Source organism: Salmo salar, chromosome ssa04 (assembly GCF_905237065.1).
Source record: "Salmo salar chromosome ssa04, Ssal_v3.1, whole genome shotgun sequence".
NCBI lineage: Eukaryota > Metazoa > Chordata > Actinopteri > Salmoniformes > Salmonidae > Salmo > Salmo salar.
In genome coordinates, this window is record NC_059445.1 from 24,423,966 (window position 1) to 24,450,988 (window position 27,023).

At 39.6% G+C, this 27,023-nt stretch overlaps 1 protein-coding gene across 9 annotated transcripts; it reads right to left on the minus strand.

The window, feature by feature from the left end:
- On the minus strand, positions 1 to 27,023 carry LOC106602684 (butyrophilin subfamily 1 member A1). Of its 9 annotated transcripts, XR_006769575.1 has the most exons (15): positions 26,774 to 27,013; positions 24,421 to 24,509; positions 23,890 to 23,982; positions 23,371 to 23,433; positions 22,881 to 23,234; positions 22,509 to 22,664; positions 15,474 to 15,602; positions 12,892 to 12,987; positions 12,574 to 12,603; positions 12,385 to 12,405; positions 12,211 to 12,264; positions 12,100 to 12,126; positions 5,494 to 6,948; positions 5,218 to 5,244; positions 1 to 1,480 (listed from the first exon to the last, which is right to left on the minus strand). XR_006769575.1 is itself a non-coding variant. In XM_045716735.1 (14 exons), exons 2-14 carry the CDS (start codon positions 24,473 to 24,475, stop codon positions 517 to 519), a joined length of 1,164 nt encoding a protein of 387 aa, XP_045572691.1. In that variant the 5' UTR covers positions 24,476 to 24,509; positions 26,774 to 27,009; the 3' UTR covers positions 1 to 516. The 9 variants fall into 9 exon arrangements, 7 of the variants coding, with proteins under 7 accessions (XP_045572691.1, XP_045572690.1, XP_045572688.1 ...); XR_006769574.1 differs by having other exon boundaries at positions 5,218 to 6,948; XM_045716735.1 differs by lacking the exons at positions 5,218 to 5,244; positions 5,494 to 6,948 and having other exon boundaries at positions 1 to 545; positions 1,424 to 1,480; positions 26,774 to 27,009.

Below are 27,023 nucleotides of genomic sequence, written 5' to 3' on the forward strand. Positions count from 1 at the left end.
TTGATATTCAAAACATTTATTACATATTTACATCAATAATCTTGCTAAAGGTAATAAATATACATTTAAAGAGTAATGTATCTACGCAGTTTAACTTCCTGTTAGTGTCTCAGAGTGTTACAATGGTATATGATTTAATATGTATGTCAGAGTCTAGGTGATGTGGGTAAGGCGGAGTCAGGCGCAGGACACAGAGATGAGTAATAATAGTAACTTTACTCAAAATAATCTTCCAACAAGGAGAACGAAAATCCATAATCACATAAACGAGACAACTGACAACAATAAACATGCACAAAACCATGATGGCTCCAGAGGGTTAAATAGGGAAATAATTCAAACGTAATGGGAACCCAGTGTGTACAATATAGACAAAACAAATGGAAAAAGAAATGTAGATCGGTGGAGGCTAGAAAGCCGGTGACGTCGACCGCCGCCTGAACAAGGAGAGGCACCAACTTCGGCGGAAGTTGTGACAGTGTATTTCCACCTTTGTCATCCAGAGTCATTTAACTGTTAAGGAACATTTGCCACGTAACCCAGGGCTGAATACAGTGAAGAATGTGTTAGATGACACAACGTTAAACAAACTGTAAAGATGTAGCTTTGATTCAGCATCATAAAAGGAAAGCATCTGTCTGTCACAATCTAAGAACACTTCAAGTGTTGTAAGAATTTATTTTCCAGATCCTGGTAGGCTTAGAAATATTAAAGGGCATTCATTTCCCAATTCTGGTATTTGAGGGTCATCAGGGACATAATAACCTTTTCCTTTTTCATATGTAAAAACCCAGAAACCATTCTCAGGGGTTAAGGGGACAACAGCCCTTGTCAGAGTGGCTATGTCTGTGGCTACACCAACATACCATGACTGTTTCTCTTTGCTAAAAATTGAATCTTCCCTCACCGTCACCTCCCAGTATAACTGTCCGAAGCTGAATCTGTCCTCACTAAAGACATTACGAGCTGTGGGAACATCAGCTACTTTTGAGTCCCTAAAAAAAAACGTTCTACATGCATACACGTCTAGGTTAGGGTGAGCAGACGTTGGGTCCAGAGGGATGTCCACAAAAAAAGAGAACAAGATTTGGTGAATTCATTCACTCACATGGTTTGCTGATATGGATGTTACTTGAAGGTACAGCCATGTAATGATATTATGTTAGTTCTATGTTAATGTGTCCTACCTTTGAATCTCTTCACTTCGCCCCATGCAGCAAATGAACAAATCATATCAGAGAAATATTTAACCACTAATCTTATCAACAGAAAATAGATATTGGATTGTACCACCTTTTGTTCTTATGGGTGTTCTTCAATGAATGTTATTAACCCTGAATGACTGTGCTTGGGGGGTGAATAAGATCTAAAAAGCTAGATAAAAAATATTAAATAATGAAAAGGTATGTCAATATAAATGTACCTTTGGGGACACATTTCTTCTGTGTAGTTGTTTCTTTGGCAGTTTGCATTCCCCATTCTGCATGAGTAAAACATGTGATTATTGACATATTATGTATTAATAATGAACTATAAATCAACCATATTGATCTATCTATATGTTCAATGCATGATAAATTACTCATTGAGTTAAAGATAGAATCCTTAGCTGCTGCATCCATTTTTGTTTTACATATAAGTTCATGATATACAGCGCTTTCGAAGGTATTCAGATCCCTTCCCTTTTAGTTACGTTATAGACTTATTCTAAAAATTTATTAAATACTTTTTTTCCTCAATCTTCACACAATACCGCATAATGACAATGCGAAAACAGTTTTTGGGGAATTTTGGCAAATGTATTAAAAATAAAAAACGGATACCTTATTTACATAAATATTCAGACCCTTTGCTATGAGACTCGAAATTGAGCTCAGGTGCATCATGTTTTCATTGATCATCCTTGAGATGTTTCTACAACTTGATTGGACTCCACCTGTCGTAAATTCAATTGATTAGACATGATTTGGAAAGGCACACTACTGTCTATATGAGGTCCCACAGTTGACAGTGCATGTCAGAGCAAAAACCAAGCCATGAGGTCGAAGGAATTGTCCATAGAGCTCCGAGACAGGATTGTTTCAAGGCACAGATCTGGGGAAGGGTCACCAAGAACACAGTGGCCTCCATCATTCTTAAATGGAAGAAGTATGGAACCACCAAGACTCTTTCTGGAGCTGGCCGGCCGGCCAAAAGTGAGCAATCGGGGGGATAAGGCTTTGGTGAGGGAGGTGACCGAGAACCCGATGGTCACTCTGACAGAGCTCCAGAGTTCCTCTGTGGAGATGGGAGAACCTCCCAGAAGGACAACCATCACTGCAGCACTCCAACAATCAGGCCTTTATGGTAGAGTGGCCAGACGGAAGCCACACCTCAGTAAAAGGCACATGACAGCCTACTTGGAGTTTGCCAAAAGACTCTCAGCCAATGAGAAATACGATTCTCTGGTCCGATGAAACCAAGATTGAACTATTTGGCCTGAATGCCAAGTGTAAAGTCTGGAGGAAACCTTGCACCATCCCTACGGTGAAGCATTGAGGTGTTTTGTGAAGGGAGGAGTACACAGCGTTGTACGAGATCTTCAGTTTCATGGCAATTTCTCACATAGAATAGCCTTCATTTCTCAGAACAAGAATAGACTGACGAGTTTCAGAAGAAAGTCCTTGTTTCTTGACATTTTGAGCCTGTAATCGAACCCACAAATGCTGATGCTCCCGATACTCAACTAGTCTAAAGAAGAGCAGTTTTTTTGCTTCTTTAATCAGAACAAAAGTTTTCAGCTGTGCAAACAGAATTGCAAAAGGGTTTTCTAATGATCAATTAGCCTTTTAAAATTATAAACTTGGATTAGCTAACACAACGTGCCATTGGAACACAGGAGTGATGGTTGCTGACAATGGGCCTCTGTACGTGTATGTACAGTCGTGGCCAAAAGTTTTGAGAATGACACAAATATTAATTTCCAGAAAGTTTGCTGCTTCAGTGTCTTTAGATATTTTTGTCAGATGTTACTATGGAATACTGAAGTATAATTACAAGCATTTCATAAGGGTCAAAGGCTTTTATTGACAATTACATGAAGTTGCAAAGAGCCAATATTTGCAGTGTTGACCCTTCTTTTTCAAGACCTCTGCAATCCGCCCTGGCATGCTGTCAATTAACTTCTGGGCCACATCCTGACTGATGACAGCCCATTCTTGCATAATCAAATCTTGTAGTTTGTCAGAATTTGTGGGGTTTTATTTGTCCACCCGCCTCTTAAGGATTGACCACAAGTTCTCAATGGGATTAAGGTCTGGGGAGTTTCCTGGCCATGGACTCAAAATATTGATGTTTTGTTCCTCGAGCCACTTAGTGATCACTTTTGCCTTATGTCAAGGTGCTCCACCATGCTGGAAAAGGCATTGTTCGTCACCAAACTGTTCCTGGATGGTTGGGAGAAGTTGCTCTCGGAGGATGTGTTGGTACCATTCTTTATTCATGGCTGTGTTCTCAGGCAAAATTGTGAGCGAACCCACTCCCTTGGCTGAGAAGCACTCCCACACATGAATGGTGTCAGGATGCTTTACTGTTGGCATGACACAGGACTGATGGTAGCACTCACCTTGTCTTCTCCGGACAAGCGTTTTTCCGGATTCCCCAAACAATCGGAAAGGGGATTCATCAGAGAAAATGACTTTACCCCAGTCCTCAGCAGTCCAATCCCTGTACCTTTTTCAGAATATCAGTCTGTCCCTGATGTTTTTCCTGGAGATAAGCGGCTTCCTTGCTGCCGTTCCTGACACCAGGCCATCCTCTAAAAGTCTTTGCCTCACTGTGTGTGCAGATGCACTCACACCTGCCTGCTGCTATTCCTGAGCAAGCTCTGTACTGGTGGTGCCCCGATCCCGCAGCTGAATCAACTTTAGGAGAAGGTCCTGGCACTTGCTGGACTTTTTTGGGCGCCCTGAAGCCTTCTTCACAACAATTGAACCGCTCTCCTTTAAGTTCTTGATGATCTGATAAATGGTTGATTTAGGTGCAATCTTACTGTCAGCAATATCCTTGCCTGTGAAGCCCTTTTTCTGCAAAGCAATGATGACGGCACGTGTTTCCTTGAAGGTAACCATGGTTGACAGAGGAAGAACAATGATTCCAAGCACCACCCTCCTTTTGAAGCTTCCAGTCTGTTATTCAAACTCAATCAGCATGACAGAGTGATCTCCAGCCTTGACCTGTGTTAACGAGAGAATCACTGACATGATGTCAGCTGGTCCTTTTGTGGCAGGGCTGAAATGCAATGGAAATGTTTTTTGAGGGATTCAGTTAATTTGCATGGCAAAGAGGGACTTTGCAATTAATTGCAATTCATCTGACCACTCTTCATAACATTCTGGAGTATATGCAAGTTGCCATCATACAAACTGAAGCAGCAGACTTTGTGAAAATGTATATTTGTGTCATTCTCAAAACTTTTGGTCACGACTGTAGATATTCCATTAAAAATGAGCCGATTCCAGCTACAATGTTGTAAATGACTAACAATGTCTACACTGTATTTCTGATCAATATGATTTTTTTTGTACACACCTACTTATTCAAGGGTTTTTATTTATTTTTGTTATTTTCTACATTGTAGAATATTAGTGAAGAGATCAAAACTATGAAATAACACATGGAATCATATAGTATCCAAAAAAGTGTTAAACAAATCTAAGTATATTTTATATTTGAGATTCTTCAAATAGCCACCCTTTGCCTTGATGACAGCTTTGCACACTCTTGGCATTCTCTCAACCAGCTTCACCTGGAATGAATGATTTTCCAACAGTCTTGATGGAGTTCCCACATATGCTGAGCTGGCTGCTTTTCCTTCACTCTGCGGTCCACCTCATCCCAAACCATGTCAATTGGGTTGAGGTCAGGTGATTGTGGAGGACAGGTCATTTGATGCAGCACTCCATTACTCTCCTTCTTGGTAAAATAACCCTTACACATCCTGGAGGTGTTTTGGGACATTGTCCTGTGGAAAATTTGTTTTGATTTGTTTAACAGTTTTTTGGTTACTACATGATTCCATATGTGTTTTTCATAATTTTGATGTCTTCACTATTATTCTACAATGTAGAACATATTCAAAATAAAGAGAACCTCTGGAATGAGTAGGTGTGTCCAAACTTTTGACTGGTACTGTACGTGTAGAAATACACACAATAGTTAACCATATAGAAGTAATACCTGGCCTCTCAGTAGACACTGTTTTATCTGAAATGCAATGACACTCATTTTAATATAGGTAGGTCATGGAATATTACTTTGTTAAAATGTATTGCATTATATCAGAGATGTTTTCAATGTTATCATCAAACATAATATTATAAAGGGGTAAATCTTAACTTTCACTTAAATTGAAATTTCACAGTCTTAAATTAACATCAATGCATGACCTGGTGAAACGTTGACTTAAGTGTAAGTTAAGATTTGCCCCTAAATTATTAGACAACGCTTAATTACATCTGCATTTGCATCTTTCTTTGATGTTGAGAATCTGATAAACCCTGCAGGAGGAAGAGAAGTAGATATTGTAAATATAAAACCAAATAACACATTGTCAATTATATGGCGTGCTCAATTAATACAGTAGTACTTGAAACAATGTAAAGCAACAATTTGGTGAATGATAGGCATACACTTTAACCACTGACAAAAATCCCTATAAACACAACATAAATATATATATATATATATGTTTGTGGAGAAGAATAGTCTAGCTCAGCCTATTATATCAGTATATTAGTACTATTATTAGACCATCAATAGACTGTTCATATTTAAATGAACGTGTTAGCTTGCTGTTTTTTGTTCCAGATGAAGAGTCCATTGACAGTAAAGATGACTAGCAATAAAATAATCAGAGTCGTGATGAAGACTTCAAGACTCCAATGTCCTATACAAAGGATTTATCAAACCACTTAAAATTTGACAAAATCTGTATTTAAAATCTGAAGTGAGTCTTATTTCTCACGTTTATGATGTTGTCTTTTGGTAGATAATGTAACTCAAAACAACATATTAGAGGACTTCACCGGTCCACCTGTTCCCGAAAAGCCAGATTGGACCTAATTGTCATGGGTCTTGGGTATTTGTAATTATAACCAATTTGCCCATAAGGACCCATAGTGAACCGAACGCGACTGGTGCTGTGGAGAGAGTGAAAATTGTACAATTTATCCTGCTGCTCTTGCTTTTCACGAAAGTGGTGTGTGAAGCTTGCTGTTGTTGCCGGCCAATCACAAGTCATCAAAGCAGCACTATAGTAAAAGAGCCAAGTTAGGAGATACAGGTAATTATAAAAATAAAGGAACCACCGACATAAAGTGTCTTAATGGGAATAACGTCAAATTCCGAAAATGTGTCTAAGTTTGTAAACCCCTCGAACTTGTTGTTGGACTGTCTGTCAAAGTGCTGGCCTCTCACTCAGGGAGAGCAAGGTAGAGCTAGAACGAACGCTGTGTCACAGGGTTATGCAGCCCCCCACTCACTGCAGCGCTGTATCGAACTTTATGGAATGACACAAATCTACTAAAAAAATAAACGTTCTATCACAGTGAAAATACTAAAAGAGGGAAGTCAAATCAATTGTGAGATATGGCATATACATTTTATGTGATAAATGTGGGTCTCGGGTTCACAATTTGATATTTTCTGAGATCTAACATGGTCATACCATAGATCATTTTGCTATTTAATTTTGAATATTAAGACCCACTTGGCACTTACTACTATAGCCCATATGCATTTTACATTTTAGTCATTTAGCAGACGCTCTTATCCTGAGCGATTTACAGGAGCAATTATGTTTAAGTGCATTTCTCAAGGGCATATTATCAGATTTTTCACCTGTCGGCTCGGGGATTCGAACCAGCGATGTTTCGGTAACTGGCTCAACGCTCTTAACCGCAGGGCTACCTGCATCCATAGAAATGCATTGAACAACACATTAATAAATGGCAAAACAGACAGTCAAAAACATTTATCATAAGGTTTTGAAGTATCTGAACTATGCCTAGGAGATATAAGAAAGCAGCCTTGTTGAATACTCGTTTCTGATCGGCTAGAAGGGCATTCTACAATGGACAATGCTTAGCTCTATTCCATTTCTTTTTATCCCAAACAATGACAAGCAAACCCCTAACTTGACGCATCCACCACCATGCTTGAAAATATTTAGAGTGGTACTCAGTGTTGTGTTGGATTTGCCCAAAACTATTTGTATTCAGGACAAAGATTTAATTTCTTTACCACATTTTTTGAAGTATTACTTTAGTGCCTTATTGCAAACAAGATGCATGTTTTAAAATATGTGTATTATGTACAGGCTTCCTTTTCACCCTGTCATTTGTGTTATTATTCTGGATCATCTACAATGTTGTTGATCCATCCTCAGTTATCTCCTATCACAGCCATTAAACCCTGTACATTTTTTTAAATCACCATTGGCCTTATGGTGAAATCCCTGAGCGGTTTCCTTCCTCTCCGGAAACTGAGTTAGGAAGGGCGCCTGTATCTTAGTAGTGACTGGATGCATTGATGCACCATCCAAAGTGTAGTTAATAATTGCACAATGCTCAAAGGGATATTCAATGTCTGCCAATAGGTGCCCTTCTTTGCGAACCATTGGAAAACCTCCCTGTTCTCTGTGCTCTAATCTGTGCTTGAAATTCACTGCTCGACTAAGGGACCATACATATAATTGTTTGTGTGGGGTACAGAGATGGTGTATTGATTTAAAAATCAATTTAAACACTTATGGCACACAGAGTGAGTCCATGCAACTTATTATGTGACTTAAGCACAATTCTACTCCTGAAAGTATTTGAATACTTAATGACTTAAGACATTTTAGCTTTTCATTTTTTATTAATTTGTAAACATTTCTAAAAACATAATTCCACTTTGACATTATGGGTTATTATGTGTAGATCAGTGACACAACATCTACATTTAAACGTATTTGATTCAATTCCTCGTTGTGTCTCAAAGCTAAAACCATTAGGTCAAACAACCAATGTGTAGGAACCCTTGAACAAATAGACTGTGTTATACTGAAACTTTGGACCTTCAGCTGTTGGATAAGTTTTATCTTATAACTGCTATTATTACTGTTATAAAAACGTACACAATGGGAGCCATTTTGAAATATACAGTCGCTAGTGAGTCTACACACCCCTTGCAAAGTCTTCACATTATTCTGCATTGAAATTCAATGTAAAAATGGTTGAATTAGATGTTTTCCTACCCATCTACACAACCTAATCCACATTTTCAAAGTGAAGAAAAATTATAGAAAATGTTCCTAATTAATGAAAAATGAAAATGTATTGACACCCAGAGTTAATACTTGGTGGAAGCACTTTAGGCAGCCATTACAGCTGTGAATCATTTTGAATAAGATGTTACTAACCTTGCACAACTCTTAGGGCAACATACAGTATATCCATTGTTTTTGTCAAAATTGGGCATTTGGGCCAGTAACCCGAAATGTTGCTGGTTCGAATTCTAAGCCGACTAGGTGAAAAATCTATCGATGTGCCCTTCAGCAAGGTGCTTAAACCTCATTTCTCCTGTAAGTCGCTCTGGATAAGACCGTCTACTAAAATGACAAATGTAATGCTCAAGCTCAGTCAATTTGGTTGGGAATTATTGATGACAGCAATATTCAAAGCATTAAGTCAGGAATAACAAAATCTCCAGTCCCTGCCAGTGACAAGCATAGCCATAACATGATGCTGCCACCATTGACTCCACATTACTGTCCTGTATAACACCGTGAAAAGGAAGCCTGTGTTACAAAATCCACTCCAAAGGCCATGTAAACAGTAAAAACCTGACCCTTGGATAGTTGTATTATTCAGCAGGACAATTACACAAATATTAATGCCAAAGACAGACCATAGTGACTTTCCAAGAGGTGTTGAGTGTTCCTCAGTGGTGTAGTCTCAGTCCTGACTTAAATCTGCTTACAAATCTGTTTAAAAATTGCTGTCCATCAATGACTCCCAACCAAATTTACTGAGCTTGAGCAGTTTTTACAAAAACAATGGATATATGTTGCCCTGAGAGTTGTGCAGAGCATCATTTTATTCTAAATGATTCACTGCTGTGATGGCTATCAAAGGTGCTTCCACCAAGTATGTAAGAAGACATACACAATCAAGACATGTTATTGGTTTGAGGTTTTTTAATCATTTAGAAATGTTTATATCATTTTCTTTCACTTTTAAAATGTGGAGTAGGTTGTGTATTTAATTCCTATTTATATTTTATTTTAATGCTGAAGAATATGAATACTTTCACAAGGAATTGTATGTATCCTCCATTGAAATGATTTTACTCATACTGTCTGTAACAAGCGTCGTTGTAGGTAGACCAAAATGCAGCGGGTATATTAATAATTTTCTTATTTATTGAAGAAAAAAAAACACTTGAACAAAACAAATGACGAAAACAGCCCAGTAAGGTGTACAGACTATACAAGGAACAACCACCCAAAAACACAAGCGAAAACTAACCCACTTTAATATGGCCTCCAATTAGAGACAACGACAACCAGCTTCCTCTAATTGGAGGTCGGTCCAAAACCCCAACATAGAAATAGAAAAACTAGACAAACACATAGAAATAGAAAATAAACCAAAAACCCCGAAACACACAAACCAAACAACCCCTGCCACGCCCTGACCAAACTACAATAACAAATAACCCCTTTACTGGTCAGGACGTGACCCTGTCAGAAGTACATTTTTTGTATTAGTATTATTATTTTTAAGAAATAATATATTTAAACCCAGTACTTTGTCATAACTCAGACAAACAATGGAATATCAAATCATGTACATCTACAGTGACATTTTAGTAATTTATCAGATGCTTTTATCCAGGGCAACTTGTTAGCGCATTCATCTTAAAGGAGTAGTTCACTATTTTACAACTTGATGTTAGATGGTTCCTTTTCCTGAAAGTAGTCTATGGACCAGGAGAAACTGTAATCCATAGTTCAGTTTTCATGATACAACCATTACGAATTTCTGCTAACTTTAATCACCGCTAGCTAACAATCAATGAAAATGTTAATTGTTTTTACAACAAAATGTAACAGTTGTACTTGTTAGATCATACTAGCTAAGGACAGGTCTCTATTCTAAAGCCTGTAGACATGTTGCATGTTGGTCTTGATTTTTCCATTTTGTCATTGTATTGAGTAATCCTATCGTCTGTTGTTTTTCAAATTGTTTTACAAAACATAACTATTTTATGTAATTGATCAAAATTACGTCAATAACATACGACAAATTCAAAACCGTCGAGGCTATACTTTGCTTGTATTAGCCAACAGGCAAATGTGTATGAGTTTTAGAAAGGAGAGCTGTCCTTAGTGCACAACCAGCATATTTTTGCCATCTGATTGGGACGTGCTGCTGTCCAATGCATGCGGTACAGTGCACTAACTAGACAACAAGGAGATGTAGCATTGGAATCTGAAACAAAATCTGTATTGTGGCAGCTGACAGGACACCATGGTCAATGGAAAATATTTAGCTGTCAGTCTTGTACTCTTGATATTAATTTATTTAAGCATATTACATTTTTTAACAGGAGGACATCATTATCTAAATACCTTTCAACAGAATTAAAGAATATGATACTGCTAGCTTTTATTACAGTTGAATTACAGTGTACATCAATTATCTCACTACAAGTAACAACAAGTTGAACAATTGTAGTGGTTTTGAATACCCTTGTGCCCTCAGACGACAAACCATATACACCTGGGAATCACTGAATAACACTCATGTCTAAAATGATATCTCTGACCACGTGTTGCTTACTTCAACATGCCTGTTCTATTGATGAGCAGTATTGTTGGACATGTGTCTCATGTGACATGTTTTTCCCCTCATCGCTTAGTTTTCATTCAATATTGTTATTGGGTGTAGGTCATGTTGTCCAGGACTGAACACAGGACAAAAGCTGTATGATGTCACCAAATTACAAAAAGTGTAGATATGTGACTCTGTATCAACATTATAAAACGACAGAGAGTGTTTATCACAGTCTAGAAACACTCCTACCACAGAGAGATCTTCTCTCACAGGTTCTGAGGTTAGAGGGTCAGTATTGACATGGAAACCCTTTCCTTCTTCATAAGAGAGAATCCAGAATCCATAATGAGCTGTTACAGGGACTGTAGATGTTCTATCAGCATTATCTCTGGCCACACCAACATACCATGACAGTTTCCTACAGTCACCCACTGCTTTAGCAAATGTTTCATCCCTCACCTTAACTTCCCAGTAGTGTTGTTCTGATTCGAAACTCTGATTAGCCAATACATGAGGATGCCTTCGATCGGAAGATTTCATATTTTCGTTGATGTACTGAGCTGTCTTTCCTTCTTGAGTCACTCTAATAGCACTGTGAGCAGTTTTTTCATTCATAGTAATGTTCTCTGAGGGAAGAGAATATGGTTTTATTTATTGACATCCAATATTAAGATTTGTAAGTAGTGTGATCTAGGCCTACTTAATAATTATCTTAAAGGGATAGTTTGGAATTTTGGCAATAAGGCCCTTGATCTAGCTGTCCCTGTACATTTTCAGTCACTGCGCTAACGCAACTTAGCATTAGCTCGCCAAACTACCTCAAACTTCCTTCATACTGGAAGGAGACATTAAAATGGTATCTGACTCTGGCGAAGTAGATTAAAGGCCTCATTGCCAAAATAACTATCCCAATAAAAGGGAAGTAATCAACATGTTTGCATGGCCAAATCAACTCAAATAAACTAAATCATTTGTTTTTTGGGGGGATTTTGAGTGGTTCTGGACCAGTTCCGACAGACATTTGTGTACAAAGCTCTCTGTGAACGTCGTGGGGTACCATGTCTTAAGGCGTCAGCATGCTTATTAATGGTGATTTGGCGACCGCATGCCCATATCTCTCCTGTATTACCATGGATCACAGTTTTTCCTGGCTCGAAGACTAAGGAACCATCTAACATTAAGTTGAACTTCCCCTAAACGTAAACATGGAACAATTTTGGCACATTGTTTTTCCTACCTTGGAATCCTTTCACCTGGCGCCAATCTGCATATAAACAAATACCAAGTAAATGTAAAACGCAATGTTAAAATTAAGATTGTGAAGGAAAATAATGTTAAACATTTTTACCTTGTAGATTAATTCCGTCTTTGACGGGTTGTTTCTCCTGACTGTTTTCTGTCACTAACAGGGCACATTCATAATACACATAGTTAGGTAAATATATTCCAAACCAAACTAAGAAATTAGGCATGATTATATATGTTATGCCATAGTTTATGATCAGTAATATTCATGAATTACCTTTAAAAAGTTTTTTTGTCTCTGTTGAGTGAAAATTCAAGACAGCGTATAAATATAAAAATATGAATAAAATTGTTGAACAGAGTCAAATCTAAACTTGAGATATTCGACTTAGAAATTTGAGTTCAAGACATGTCATATGAGAATATCTCCCACAAAAATGTATCCAGAATGAAACAGTTAGCTTACCTGATTTACTCTGTTCAAGCTTAATTTGATCTGAAAAACAAAGCCACAATCAAAATCATGTTAATATAAAATCAATCATGTTTTATGTTACAACGTGTCATATCTAATTTCATCACACAGATGAGATTTCACATATTTACAATCTGTATGGTTTTACATTTTCTGTGATGAAAACAATGTGCAAGACCCTGAAAGATAACAAGGATGACTGTTGAAAGGTTTTCAAATAAAAATCTTTGTTAACAAATCTCTATACAGTAATGTTATTATCAATGACATACTGTATATTGCTGTTAATGACAAGAATGTGTTTCATACCTCTATGTTTGAGCAGAATGCAGACCACAGTTGACAGAGCACAGAGAAGTAGCAGAGACAGGACCAAAGTCACAATGAAAGCTTCTTTCCAGGCTCCTGCACACAGATATTCAACATGGACCAAATTCTTGTAAAAATCCTCGTAAAACACAGATGGGCTGTGGATATTTGGATACAGTGCCTATAGAATGTTGTCATTGCATAACTATTCACCCCCTTTGTTTAGGCAAGCCTAAATTAGTTCTAAAGCAACATTTTGCTTAAACAATCACATAATAAGTTAGACGCTCTGTGTGAAATAACAGGGGTGTCATGATTTTTCATACAAACATCATCTGTAAGGTCCCTCAGTCAAGTACTGAATTTCAAGCACAGATTCAACTACAAAGGCCAGAGAGCTTTTTAAAAGCCTCATTAAGAAGGGCAGTGATTGGTAGATGGACAACAATAACAAATCAGACATTGAATATATTTGCATGGTCAAGCTAATAATTATGCTGTGGATGATGTATTAAACCACCCAGACACATCAAATACGCAGTCATCCTTCTGAACTGAGCTGTAGAACAGGAAGAAAACTCCTTATGGATTTCACCATGAGGCCATTGGTGATTTTAAAACAGCTACAGAGTTCAATGGCAGAAAACTGAGGATGGATCAACAACATTGTCATTTAGATTATTCTGGAGTCACCTCAGAGCGAAAAGAAGAATACAAATATACAGAAGATTTTTTTTAAATTCCCAAACCAGCATATGCATCTTACAAGGCACTAAAGTAATACTGCAAAAGAAACACGGCAAAGGAATACACTACACGCCTAAATGCAAAGCCTTATGTTTGGGGCAAATCCAACACATTACTGAAAAACTGCCTCCTTATTTTCAAGCATGGAGCTGGCTGCATCATGATATGGAATGCTTGACATCGGCAAAGACTGGGGAGTTTTTCAGGCTGAAAATAAATGGGATGGAGCTTAGCGCAGCCAAAAATCGTAGAGGAAAACCTGCTTCAGTATGCTTTACACCAGACACTGGGAGAGGAATTCAACTTTCAGCTGGATATTCCCTACAACACAAAGCCAAATCTACAATGGAGTTTCTTACCTAGAAGACACTGAATGTTCCTGAGAGGCTAAGTTACAGTTTTGACTTAAATCTGCTTGACAATCTATGGCAAAAGTTGCTGTCTAGCCATAATGCCCAACACTTTGACAGAACTTGGAACATTTTGAAAAGAATAATGGGCTTCAGTTTCTTGGCAATTTCTCACATGGAATAGCCTTAATTTGTCAGAAAAAGAATACACTGAAGAGTTTCAGAAGAGAGTCTTTGTTTCTGGTTATTTTGAGCCTGTAATCGAACCCACAGGCTGATGCTCCAGATTCTCAACTAGTCTGAAGAAGGCCAGTTTTATTGCTTCTTTAATCAGCACACAGTTTTTAGTTGTGCTAACATAATTGCAAAAGGGTTTTCTAATGATCAATTAGCCTTTTAAAATGATACACTTGGTGTGACGTGTGCTCCCTCTCCAGCTTCTAGGTCATCAGCCTGCTCGTTATGGTGCACACCTGTCACCATCGTTACGCGCACCTGCACATCATCACTCACCTGGACTCCATCACTTCCCTGATTACCTTCCCTATATATGACACTGATCTGTGTCATGTCTGTGTGTTGTTCGTGGTTTCTTGTTTTGTATTATATTACGTTTATTTATTAAAATACTCACTCCCTGAACTTGCTTCCCGACTCTTAGAGCACTCGTTACACTTGGATTAGCTAACACAACGTGCCATTGGAACACAGGAGTGATGGTTGCTGATAATGGGCCTCTGTAGATATTCCATCTGTTTCCACGTTTCCAGCTACAACAGTCATTTACAACATTAACAATGTCTACACTGTATTTCTGATCAATTCGATGTTATTTTAATGAACAAAAAAATGTGCTTTTCTTTCAAAAACAAGGACATTTCTAAGTGACCACTTTTGAACGTTAGTGAATATATTCTTATTCCATTCCTTTAGATTTGTGTGTATTAGGTAGTTGTTGTGGAATTGTTAGATATTGCTGCACTGTCAGAACTAGAAGCACAAGCATTCCGCTACACTCGCAATAACATCTGCTAACCATGTGTATGTGACCAATAAAATTTGATTTCATGGGTTTCTAACATGTATTGACTCAGGGGGGTGAAGACTTATCTAATAAAGTTATTGTATATTAGTGTTTTATTTTTCATTCATCTTTTAAAAATATGATTGCATTTTTCTTCCACTTTGACATTCAAGTATTTTGTGTCGATCATTGACAAAAAAAGGCATTTAAATCCATTCTAATCCCACTTTGTAAGACAGTAAAATGTGAAGAGATCCAAGGGGGTTTAGTCTTTCTACAGGCACTGTATGTGGATATTTTACTCTACTCTTTTCATTGTTATTATTCAGTATTGATTGATGTACTGCATTGTTGAGGGAGCTAGCACATAAGCATTTCACTGCACCTTTTATACCTGCTGCAAACTGTGTGTGATGAATACATTTGATTTGATATGGTGTTTGTGTAGAAGACACACTTACCAGGTTTGTGAGGAAGGACTCTACTCTCTCTCTTCTCTTCCTCAGACAGAGAGATTGTACAGGAGAGCCAATCAGAATCTGAGGGAGAATACAGCAGCCAACTACTGACACTCAACAAGCCCTGAGAATCTGTTACAGAGAGAAGGGGGTGATAGACAACCATTTATTATGAGAGAGATTTACTCATAGATACATTTTTGTGATGAATTAAAATTGCATAGTGCCTGGTTTGTTAAGACTGGAATTACAGAGGTTAATATGGGACCGGCGGGACGAATTCGTCCCACCTACGTAACAGCCACTGCCATCCTGTGGCGCGATTTTCAAAATCTTCAAAATCATATTACTTCAATTTCTCAAACATATGACTATTTTACAGCCATTTAAAGATAAGACTCTCGTTAATCTAACCACACTGTCCGATTTCAAAAAGGCTTTACAACGAAAGCAAAACATTAGATTATGTCAGCAGAGTACCAAGCCAGAAATAATCAGACAGCCATTTTTCAAGCCAGCATATAATGTCACCAAAACCCAGAAGACAGCTAAATGCAGCACTCACCTTTGATGATCTTCATCAGATGACAACCCTAGGACATTATGTTATACAATACATGCATGTTTTGTTCAATCAAGTTCATATTTATATCAAAAACCAGCTTTTTACATTAGCATGTGACGTTCAGAACTAGCATACCCCCGCAAACTTACGGGGAATTCGCTAACATTTTACTAAATTACTCACGATAAACGTTCACAAAAAGCATAACAATTATTTTAAGAATTATAGATACAGACCTCCTCTATGCACTCGATATGTCCGATTTTAAAATAGCTTTTGGTGAAAGCACATTTTGCAATATTCTCAGTAGATAGCCCAGGCATCACGGGCTCGCTATTTAGACACCCGGCAAGTTTAGCACTCACCATAATCATATTTACTATTATAAAAATGTCATTACCTTTTGTTGTCTTCGTCAGAATGCACACCCAGGACGTCTACTTCAATAACAAATGTTGGTTTGGTCCAAAATAATCCATCGTTATATCCGAATAGCGGCGTTTTGTTCGTGCGTTCCAGACACTATCCGAAATAGTAAAGAAGTGTCGCGCTTGGCGCAATTCCTGACAATAAAATTCAAAGTATTCCATTGCCGTACGTCGAAGCATGTCAACCACTGTTTAAAATCTATTTTTACGTCATTTTTCTCGTAGAAAAGCGATAAAATTCCGACAGGGAATCTCCTTTTCGGCAAACAGAGGAAAAAAATCCCAAAGGCGGGGGCGGTCGGGGTCACGCGCATAAGCTAGTGTCTCTTGATGGGCCACTTGAGAAAGGCGATAATGTGTTTCAGCCTGGGGCTGGAATGACGACATTCTCTTTTTTCCCGGGCTATGAGAGCCTATGGACGACGTGGGAAGTGTCACGTTAGAGCAGAGATCCTTAGTAAATGATAGAGATGGCAAAGAAGTTCCAGAAATGGTCAGACAGGCCACTTCCTGTAAAGGAATCTCTCAGGTTTTGACCTGCCATTTGAGTTCTGTTATACTCACAGACACCATTCAAACAGTTTTAGAAAATTTAGGGTGTTTTCTATCCATATGTAATAAGTATATGCATATTCTAGTTACTGAGTAGGAGTGGTAACCAGATTAAATCGGGTATGTTTTTTATCCAGCCGTGTCAATGCTGCCCCCTAGCCCTAACAGGTAACAGCCTCTAAGTACTCGCTAGAGAACGCGCTGTCGGGTGTCCTCTTTATCCTACATATCAGATTCATATACTGTGTTATTAGGGGTGTGACAACCTGGCTATACTTGTATTCGTAAACGGAGCCTTAAATTGACAGTTACTTTGTCACGTCCTGACCAGTAAAGGGGTTGTTTGTTATTGTAGTTTGGTCAAGGCTTGGCAGGGGGTGTTTGTTTAGAGTGTTTCTGGGTTTTTTGGTTCATGTTCTATGTTAGTGTATTTCTATGTTCGTTCTAGTTAGTCTATTTCTATGCTTAGTTTATTGGTTTGACCTTCAATTGGAGGCAGCTGTTTTTCGTTGCCTCTAATTGAAGGTCCTATTTAAAAGGGGTGTTTTTTCTATGGGATTTGTGGGTAATTGTTCCGTGTTTAGCGTTGAGCCTTACAGGACTGTCTTCGTCATCATTGTTTGTTATTTTGTTTTGTGTTCACGTTCCTTCGAATAAAGAAGATGAGTTTACACATTCCCGCTGCGTTTTGGTCCAATTCCTACAACGAGCGTGACATACTTGTGATCAGGAAAAAAATGAAAGTGTTTTTTATGCCTAACTAGACGTTGGAAAAATGTCTCATCTCCCTGTAGGCTTATAGACCAAAAAGCTAGGAGCCACTGAGGTGTGTGACTCTGTCTGTGTGTCCTTTCCTTAAAATTTTCAGTAGGCAGACACATTCTTTCCCTACTCTTGCTTCACTTGTTAGATATTATGCACATTGATAGCCTGCTAGAAAACATCCTTGCCTATTGATTTATCATAGTAGCAGGCTAACAGGAGGCAGCAACAATCTAAATGATCAGACCGAAATATGCATTACATTACATTACATTTAAGTCATTTAGCAGACGCTCTTATCCAGAGCGACTTACAAATTGGTGCATTCACCTTATGATATCCAGTGGAACAACCACTTTACAATAGTGCATCAAAATCTTTTAAGGGGGGGGATTAGAAGGATTACTTTATCCTATCCCAGGTATTCCTTAAAGAGGTGGGGTTTCAGGTGTCTCCGGAAGGTGGTGATTGACTCCGCTGTCCTGGCGTCGTGAGGGAGCTTGTTCCACCATTGGGGTGCCAGAGCAGCGAACAGTTTTGACTGGGCTGAGCGGGAACTGTGCTTCCTAAGAGGTAAGGGGGCCAGCAGGCCAGAGGTGGATGAACGCAGTGCCCTTGTTTGGGTGTAGGGCCTGATCAGAGCCTGAAGGTATGGAGGTGCCGTTCCCTTCACAGCTCCGTAGGCAATCACCATGGTCTTGTAGCGGATGCGAGCTTCAACTGGAAGCCAGTGGAGAGAGCGGAGGAGCGGGGTGACGTGAGAGAACTTGGGAAGGTTGAACACCAGACGGGCTGCGGCGTTCTGGATGAGTTGTAGGGGTTTAATGGCACAGGCAGGGAGCCCAGCCAACAGCGAGTTGCAGTAATCCAGACGGGAGATGACAAGTGCCTGGATTAGGACCTGCGCCGCTTCCTGTGTGAGGCAGGGTCGTACTCTGCGAATGTTGTAGAGCATGAACCTACAGGATCGGGTCACCGCCTTGATGTTAGTGGAGAACGACAGGGTGTTGTCCAGGATCACGCCAAGGTTCTTAGCACTCTGGGAGGAGGACACAAGGGAGTTGTCAACCGTGATGGCGAGATCATGGTACGGGCAGTCCTTCCCCGGGAGGAAGAGCAGCTCCGTCTTGCCGAGGTTCAGCTTGAGCTGGTGATCCGTCATCCACACTGATATGTCTGACAGATATGCGATGAGAAGTGATTGGGTGAAATAGACTGCTTCGCTCTATCCAATTAGATGAGCAGGATCAATGAACAGCCCTCCGTTCTCTTTCTTAAACTAGCTAGTTTAGTTATTTAGTGCACGATGCTGAGGAGGACGCGCAGTTGCATGCTTTCTTGGTGTTCACAATTCTTCTTCATCATTACACTATTATTCTAAATTCAATCAACCTCTTCATCCTCCTCATCATTCAGTTCATTCAAATATAATTGTAATGTCACGTGCACGATTATCAGTTTCTATCGCCAATTCATCTATTGACCGCATTCATTCAGTGAGGAGAGAGAGGCATATTAAGTCCCAGGTACCATTTAACATTTAACATTTTTACCAATGCCCAACAGGGCATTTGTCTTGGCTCCTTAAGTTAGGAATCGGTGTGAAAAAGTAAACAGGTTCTATATACTTTTCTGTTTGTGATTTAAAAATTCTGACAACTGAGCAATGTAAAATATAACTATTTAGGAGGAGAAAATTGCTTTCAAAATGGCAGATTTATTTTTATTAAAAAATCAAATGGAAGGTTCTAGTGTTGAGGCTAAGTTCATCTTTAAAACCTTTGTAGGAGCATCATTATATCTTTGAGCTGTTTCCTAAAACCATCGTTACTTAATTAAGTTGCACTTGAAAACACTCGTAAGTTAAGAACTGACCTAGACCACACGTAGAACAGGTAAGTGCGTCTTTAGATTATGTTTTGCCGTCCCACGAATCACCTGTATCACTGTAACCGCTGATAACTTTAGAACAAAACTGAATTCAAATACAAAGTTTACAAAATCTTTGCAATTTTTTACAAACAAGTAAAGGATACATTTTTTTTTAAATGCATTTTAAAGTAAATATTCATATGCTGCATAGTCCTAGATTCATATTGCATATTCAATCAATTGAGTTATATTTTGGTATTGCAGGCTAAAGTAATTTTTCATTTTGTGAAACAACATTATTATTATACATTGAGCTTTAAGAGTATTGGGAAAGTGACTTTTGTTGTTGTTTTGGCCCTTTACTAACAGGGCCAAAGATACAATGAATATGAGGTTGAAGTGCAGACTGTCAGCTTTAATTTGAGGGTATTGCCATCCATACTGGGTGAAGCGTTTAGAAATTACAGCACTTTTTGACATTGTCGCCCCATTTTGAGGGTCCAAAAGTATCGGGTCAAATTCACTTATGTGTATTAAAGTAGTAAGAAGTTAAGTATTTGCTCCCATATTAATAGCATGCAATGATTATATCAAGCTTGTGACTCTACATATGGTAAATCATGTAGTGTCATTTTGGAGTCACTTTTATTGTACACTGAACAAAAATATGAACGCAACATGCAACAGGTCATATGAGGAAATCAGTCAGTTGAAATTAATAAATAAATAAAGCCATAATCTATGGATTTCACATGACTGGGAATACAGATACGAATCTGTTGGTCACAGATACCTTTAAAAAAGCTAGGGGACTTGATCAGAAATCCAGGGCGGGATAAATGTAGGGGCTTACCGTCGGGGGCCCAAGAGTCAGCAGAAAATAAATAATAAAACAATGGTAATGAAAAAATATTATAATTGAGGAAATACAGTGCATTAGGAAAGTATTCACACTCCTTGACTTTTTCCACATTTTGTTACTTTACAGCCATATTCTAAAATGTATTAAATAGTTTTTTTCCTCATCAATCTTCACACAATACCCCAATATGACAAAGCAAAAAGGTTATTAGACATGGTAGACCAAAAACTAAAACATCACATTTATGTAAGTATTCAGACCATTTACTCTGCACTTTGTTGAAGAACAGTCTTCTTGGGTATGACGCTAGAAGCTTGGCACACCTGTACTTGGGGAGTCTCTCACATTCTTCTCTGCAGATCCTCTCAAGCTCTGTCAGGTTGGATGGGGAGCGTCGCTGCACAGCTATTTTCAGGTCTCTCCAGAGATGTTCAATCAGGTTCAAGTCCGGACTCTGGCTTTGCCAAAAGGACATTCCGAAACCTGTCCCGAAGCCACTCATGCATTGTCTTGGCTGTGTGCTTAGGATTGTTGTCCTGTTGGAAGGTGAACCTTTGCCCAGTCTGAGGTTCTGAGCGCTCTGGAGCAGGTTTTCATCAAGGATCTCTGTACAATGCGCCATTTATCTTTCCCTCGATCCTGACTAGTCTCCCTGCCACTGAAATACATCCCCACAGCATGATGCTGCCACCACCATGCTTCACCTTAGGGATGGTGCCAGGTTTCCTCCAGACGTGATCCTTGGCATTCAGGCCAAAGAGTTCAATCTTGGTTTCATCAGACCAGAGAATCGTGTTACTCATGGTCTGAGAGTCTTGAGGTACCTTTTGGCAAACTCCAATTGAGCTGTCATGTGCCTTTTACTGAGGAGTGGCTTCCGTCTGGCCACTCTACCGTAAAGGCCTGATTGGTGGAGTGCTGCACCTTCTGGAAGGTGCTCCCATCTCCACAGAGGAACTCTGGAGCTCTGTCAGAGTGACCATTGGGTTCTTGGTCACCTCTCTGACCAAGACCCTTCTCCCCCGATTGCTCAGCTCTAGAAAGAGTCTTGGTGGTTCCAAACTTGGGTTCTTTGGGACCTTCAATGCTGTAGACATGTTTTGGTACCCTTCCCCAGATCTGTGCCTGCCTCGACACAATCCTGTCTCTGAGCCCTATGGACAATTCCTTCGAACTCATGGCTTAGTTTTTGCTCTGACACGCACTGTCAACTGTGGGACCTTCTATAGACCGGTGTGTGCCTTTCCAAATCATGTCCAAACAATTGAATTTACCACAGACTCCAATCAAGTTTTAGAAATATGATGATCAATGGAAACAGAATGTACCTGAGCTCATTTTCGAGTCTCATACCAAAGGGTCTGAATACTTATGTAAATAAGGTATTTCTGTTTTTTATTTTTAATACATTTTCAAAAAGTTCTATAACCTTGCTTTTGCTTTGTCATTATGGGGTCTTGTGTATAGATTGATGAGGGGGAAAAGTATTTAATACATTTTAGAATAAGGCTGTAATGTAACAAAATGTGGAAAAACAGAAGGGGTCTGAATACTTTCAGTGAATTTGTCCCAAAACATTTGGTCCCCTAAAATAAGGGGGACTATGTACAAAAAGTGCTGTAATTTCTAAACGGTTCACCCGATATGGATAAAAAAAGCCTCAGATTAATGCTGACAGTCGTCCAAATACTTTGTAGCTCACTGTATTATAGACTAAGCCATTAGAATATCCCTTCTCAATATCAGTCGTCAGTGTTCATTCCAATGTTAAGGTAAGAATTTGAATAGAGAAAGCTGATCCGGGAGCAGCGCTGCCTTTCTTTCAACCCTATAATTATCGACACTCCAATGACACACTTAGCGAACTTTCTCTCTGTGTGGTGTTTTGGGAAACGGATGTTAGGTCTACATCTTTGACCATTGTATTAACTGGAGAAGGAGAGAGAGAGGGAGAGAGAGAATTTCTAGTGATGATTTATTACTGTCTATGTAATTACCTGAGGTGAAGAGTACTTGTTCATTTTTTATCTCTGTCCCCTCTTTGTTTCTCCAGGTGAGTTTAGGTTGTGGTGACCATCCCTCTGATGAACAGGTAACGTTCACCTGACCTCCTCCTCCACTGGCTACGGAGAGAACTGGGGCGCTGCCTGTCACTGATAGAGAGATAAGGGAGTGTGGAGGCAGGCTACAATGATGTAGGCTAAACAACAATTGTGAGAAACAATTGTATCACATTTTCCTGTGGATTACTTTTAAGTTGTAAAAATAAGTGCCACTTTATTGTGAGTATTCTATACTTTATGTAGAGTTCGGTGCAGTATTGCAGATGTAAAATCATGTTGAAACCGTTTCAGCCATAAGCCTCTTACCATTCATTGAGAGATAAACGTTGGCCTTTTCGTACCACCTTTCATTGCTGACATGGCACACATACTCCCCCCTGTCTTCCAGTGTGACCCTCTCCAGTGTCAGGGACACATTCCCTCTCTCCAGCCCCCCAGTTAGAGAAACCCTGCCCCTGTACCGGGGATCCACAGGGGCCTCCTGGATCTTGTGATCTTTGTACAACAAGGCAGGGCTGTTGGAGTTCTCGGACCGGTACCAGCGCACCTCCAATGGCTCAACATTGAAGAGAGGCGAGAGTTCACAAGGTAGAGTGACAGAGGCGTTCAACCGGGTCAAAATGGGACCATTAGGGACGGTCAAGGTGAAGACCTCTGGGGCTGGGTATAGGAGGAAAGAAATAAGAACGTATGATGAAGAATACTCATTCAAGTCCTGTTTAGGTCTTTAATAACCAAGAGATTGTTTTAGTGGGTAAATGGAAACTAATGTAATTAACAGAGTAAACGTTCTCACCAGGTTTTTGAGCTGTGATGGTAACAGTGAAAGCAGCCAGTAACAGCACCCTGAGGCATACCCCTGTGTTGAAGAAAGAGGACAACACTGTTACATTACCCAGCTAAAAGGATTAATAAATCACATTTTGTTTACATTATAATGCCAAGTCATATTTTTATTGCTCCTTTATTTAACCAGGTAGGCCAGTTGAGAACAAGTTCTCATTTACAACTGCAACCTGGAAATATAGCAATGAACATTGGACTTTCACTGATCCTACATAGAACATACACTGTAGAAAACCATAGTAATAGAAGCTGACTGATGTGAATTTAATGTGATACCATGTAAAGCAGTATGAGATAACATGAAACTACACAAGTGTTCCAAAAACAAGTTTTCACATGATTTTACATGTGAAATTTCACGTGAAATCATGTGGTTCATCTGTAAGTGGAGGGATTCATATAAGAACACCATTATTCAACAATAACAGGAAGGGTGGTAATCACACGGCATTATTAAATGCTTGTGTACCTGATTGCATGGTCCCTCCACCTTCATTTCCTTTTATTATGCGGTTGAAAATGGACGGGATCTTCTGGTAATCTGGTAGATTAATGGCTGAATCTGAATATCATAGTATATTAAAAAAATTATTCAAATAATTATTCTTATACCTTGTAGACAAGAGTGGTAATAGACCAGCGAGAAAAAGAGGGAGTCTGTCCACTCCTTCCCTTAGAGTATGACATTATCTTCACGTTCACCACATCTGTTTATTGATTTACAAGTTGGCTTTCTACCACAGTTTGTGCTCGTCATGAAAGGGGACCCATTCATTGAAGGGTAAAGTACAGTGCATTCGGAAAGTATGTAGACCTATTGACTTTTTACCACATTTTGTTACATTACAGCGTTATTCTAAAATTGTTTTTTTAAACTAATCCTCATGATACTACATACAATACCCCAAAATGACGAAGTGAAAACAGCTTTTTAGAAATGTTTGCACATTTATTACAAATAAAAAACTGAAATGATCTACATGAGTATAAGTATTCATACCTGTTGTTATATGACTCGAATGTGAGCTCAGGTGCATCCTGTTTCCATTGATCATCCTTGAGATGTTTATAGAACGTGATTGAGTCCACCTGTGGTAAATTCAATTGATTGGACATGATCTGGAAAAGCACACACCTGTCTATATAAGGTCCCACAGTTGAACGTGCATGTCAGAGCAAAAACCAAGCAATGAGGTCAAAGGAATTGTCCGTTGAGCTCTGAGACTGGATTGTGTAGAGGCACAGATCTGGGGAAGGGTACCAAGCCATTTCTGCAACATTGAAGGTCCCCAAGAACAGTGTTGTCTCCGTCATTGTTAAATGGAAGAAATTTGAACCACCAAGACTCTTCCTAGAGCTGGCCGCCCGGCCAAACTGAGCAATCAGGGGGGAAGGGCTTTGGTAAGGGAGGTGACCAAGAACCCGATGGTCACTCTGACAGAGCTCCAGAGTTCCTCTGTGGGGATGGGAGAACCTTCCAGAAGGACAACCATCTCTGCAACACTCCACCAATCAGGCCTTTATGGTAGAGTGGCCAGACGGAAGCCACGTCTCAGTAAAAGTCACATGACAGCCCACTTGGAGTTTGCCAAAAGGCACAAAAGGACACTCAAACCATGAGATCCAAGATTATCTGGCCTGAATGCCAAGCGTCACGTCTGGAGGAAACCTGGCACCATCCCTACGATGAAGCATGGCAGTGGCAGCATCATGCTGTGGGAATGTTTTTCAGCGGCAGGGACAGGGAGACTAACCTGGATCGAGGAAAAATGAATGGAGCAAAGTACAGAGAGATCCTTGATGAAAACTTGCTCCAGAGCACTCAGGATCTCAGACTTGGGCGACGGTTCACCTTCCAACAGGACAACGACCCTAAGCACACAGCCAAGACAATGCAGGAGTGGTTTTGGGACAAGTCTCTGAAGGTCCTTGAGTGGCCCAGCCAGAGCCCGGACTTGAACCTGATCGAATATCTCTGGAGAGACCTGAATATATCTGTGCATTGACGCTCCCCATCCAACGTGACAGAGCTAGAGATGATCTGCAGAGAAGAATGGGAGAAACTCCCCAAATACAGGTGTGCCAAGCTTGTAGCGTCATACCCAAGAAGACTCAAGGCTGTAGTCGCTGCCAAAGGTGCTTCAACAAAGTATTGAGTAAAGGGTCTGAATAGTGAATACTGATGTATATGTGATATTTCCGTTTTTACCTGTTTTTAGCTTCTCATTATAGGATATTGTGTGTAGATTGATGATTTTTTTTTATATTTAATCAATTTCAGAACAAGACTGTAACATAACATGTTGAAAAAGTCAAGGGGTCTGAATACTCTCTGAATGCACTGTATACCAATCAAGCAGTATGGAATTATGATCAATGTTTCCTCTATACTGTACGCAGAACAAATATCAGCACGCGCAGAGAAGCACAAGACTGAGCTTCACTCAACTTTCTAGAGTTTTCCCCTTTAGTTAACACTATCAATTTTTCGCTCTACCTTGGGAATTGTGCTCGAATCAATGCAACGTTAGTCACTTTCAATGTCACATACCAAAACAAAACAAATTATGCAAGAAATTTTCTTGTAGGCAGAGCGCATCGACGTAGGATTCTATTGCATTGACAAGGAGGACTCAGGCCCCTACTCTACACAGACTGGTGCGCCATAACCAATCAATCAGAGCTGCAGTAGGCCTATATGTAAATAGCCAATGCAATATATGGATATGTGCCACTCACTTTGAACTGGATTGTGTTTACAATATGAGCGGTCATGAGTAAATGTGCTTGTTTCGAGATCAAAGTGAGAGCTGCATGTAGCCACCTGTGCACATTTGTTCATATTCTTTGCTAGTTAGTTATTAGCCCAGTTATACCTAATTTCTAGTCATCAATTGGGGAATGGTACTGCATCGCAGTGCTAGCTGTGCCACTAGAGATCCTGGTTCGAGTCCAGGCTCTGTCGCAGCCGGACGCGACTGGGAGACCCATGAGGCGGCGCACAATTGGCCAAGCGTCGTCCGGGTTAGGGAGGGTTTGGCCGGCAGGAATGTCCTTGTCCAATCGCGCTCTAGTGACTCCTGTGGAGGGCCGGGCGCATGTACGCTGACACGGTCGCCAGGTGTACGGTGTTTCCTCTGACATATTGGTGTGACTGGCTTCCAGGTTAAGCGGGCATTGCGTCAATAAGTAACAATAATTAAAACATCTCTTTGAACTAAGTCATTGGTCAAAACTGACAGGAGACTACTCAGAAATTATCACTGTTTAAAGATTAAAGTAAGGGGAAGAGCAGAGAGAAAGAAGGTATTTGTAATGGAGAGGTGGTAATCATATAAAAAATGCCTTTGTACCTGAGCGCGTGATCCTTCGATTAGTTTCCATTGCACGATCAAAATTACCTTTGGAATCTTCTGATCACTCTATGACCGACTGACAAATCAGTGTTTGTATACTAAATGTTAAATATCACGTTTGCATTCTATCAATCATAACAAAAGACTGAGAATCACTTAATTCTCCCTCTCCCGTAAACTCCTCTCTTTCTCACTGTCAGTACTTTCACTTTCTCTTTTCCATCAAACACACCTAAGGCTTATTCAT

Bases quoted from the DNA above. Each gene is read 5' to 3' on its own strand.
- LOC106602684 (XM_045716732.1), bottom strand. From the start codon at position 24,475: ATGATCAATGGAAACAGGATGCACCTGAGCTCACATTCGAGTCATATA. The intron at 12,265-12,384 runs GTAATTCATGAA...GTGCCCTGTTAG, and splicing joins GACAAAAAAACTTTTTAAAG to TGACAGAAAACAGTCAGGAG. The intron at 11,489-12,099 runs GTAGGAAAAACA...CTCTTCCCTCAG, and splicing joins CCAGGTGAAAGGATTCCAAG to AGAACATTACTATGAATGAA.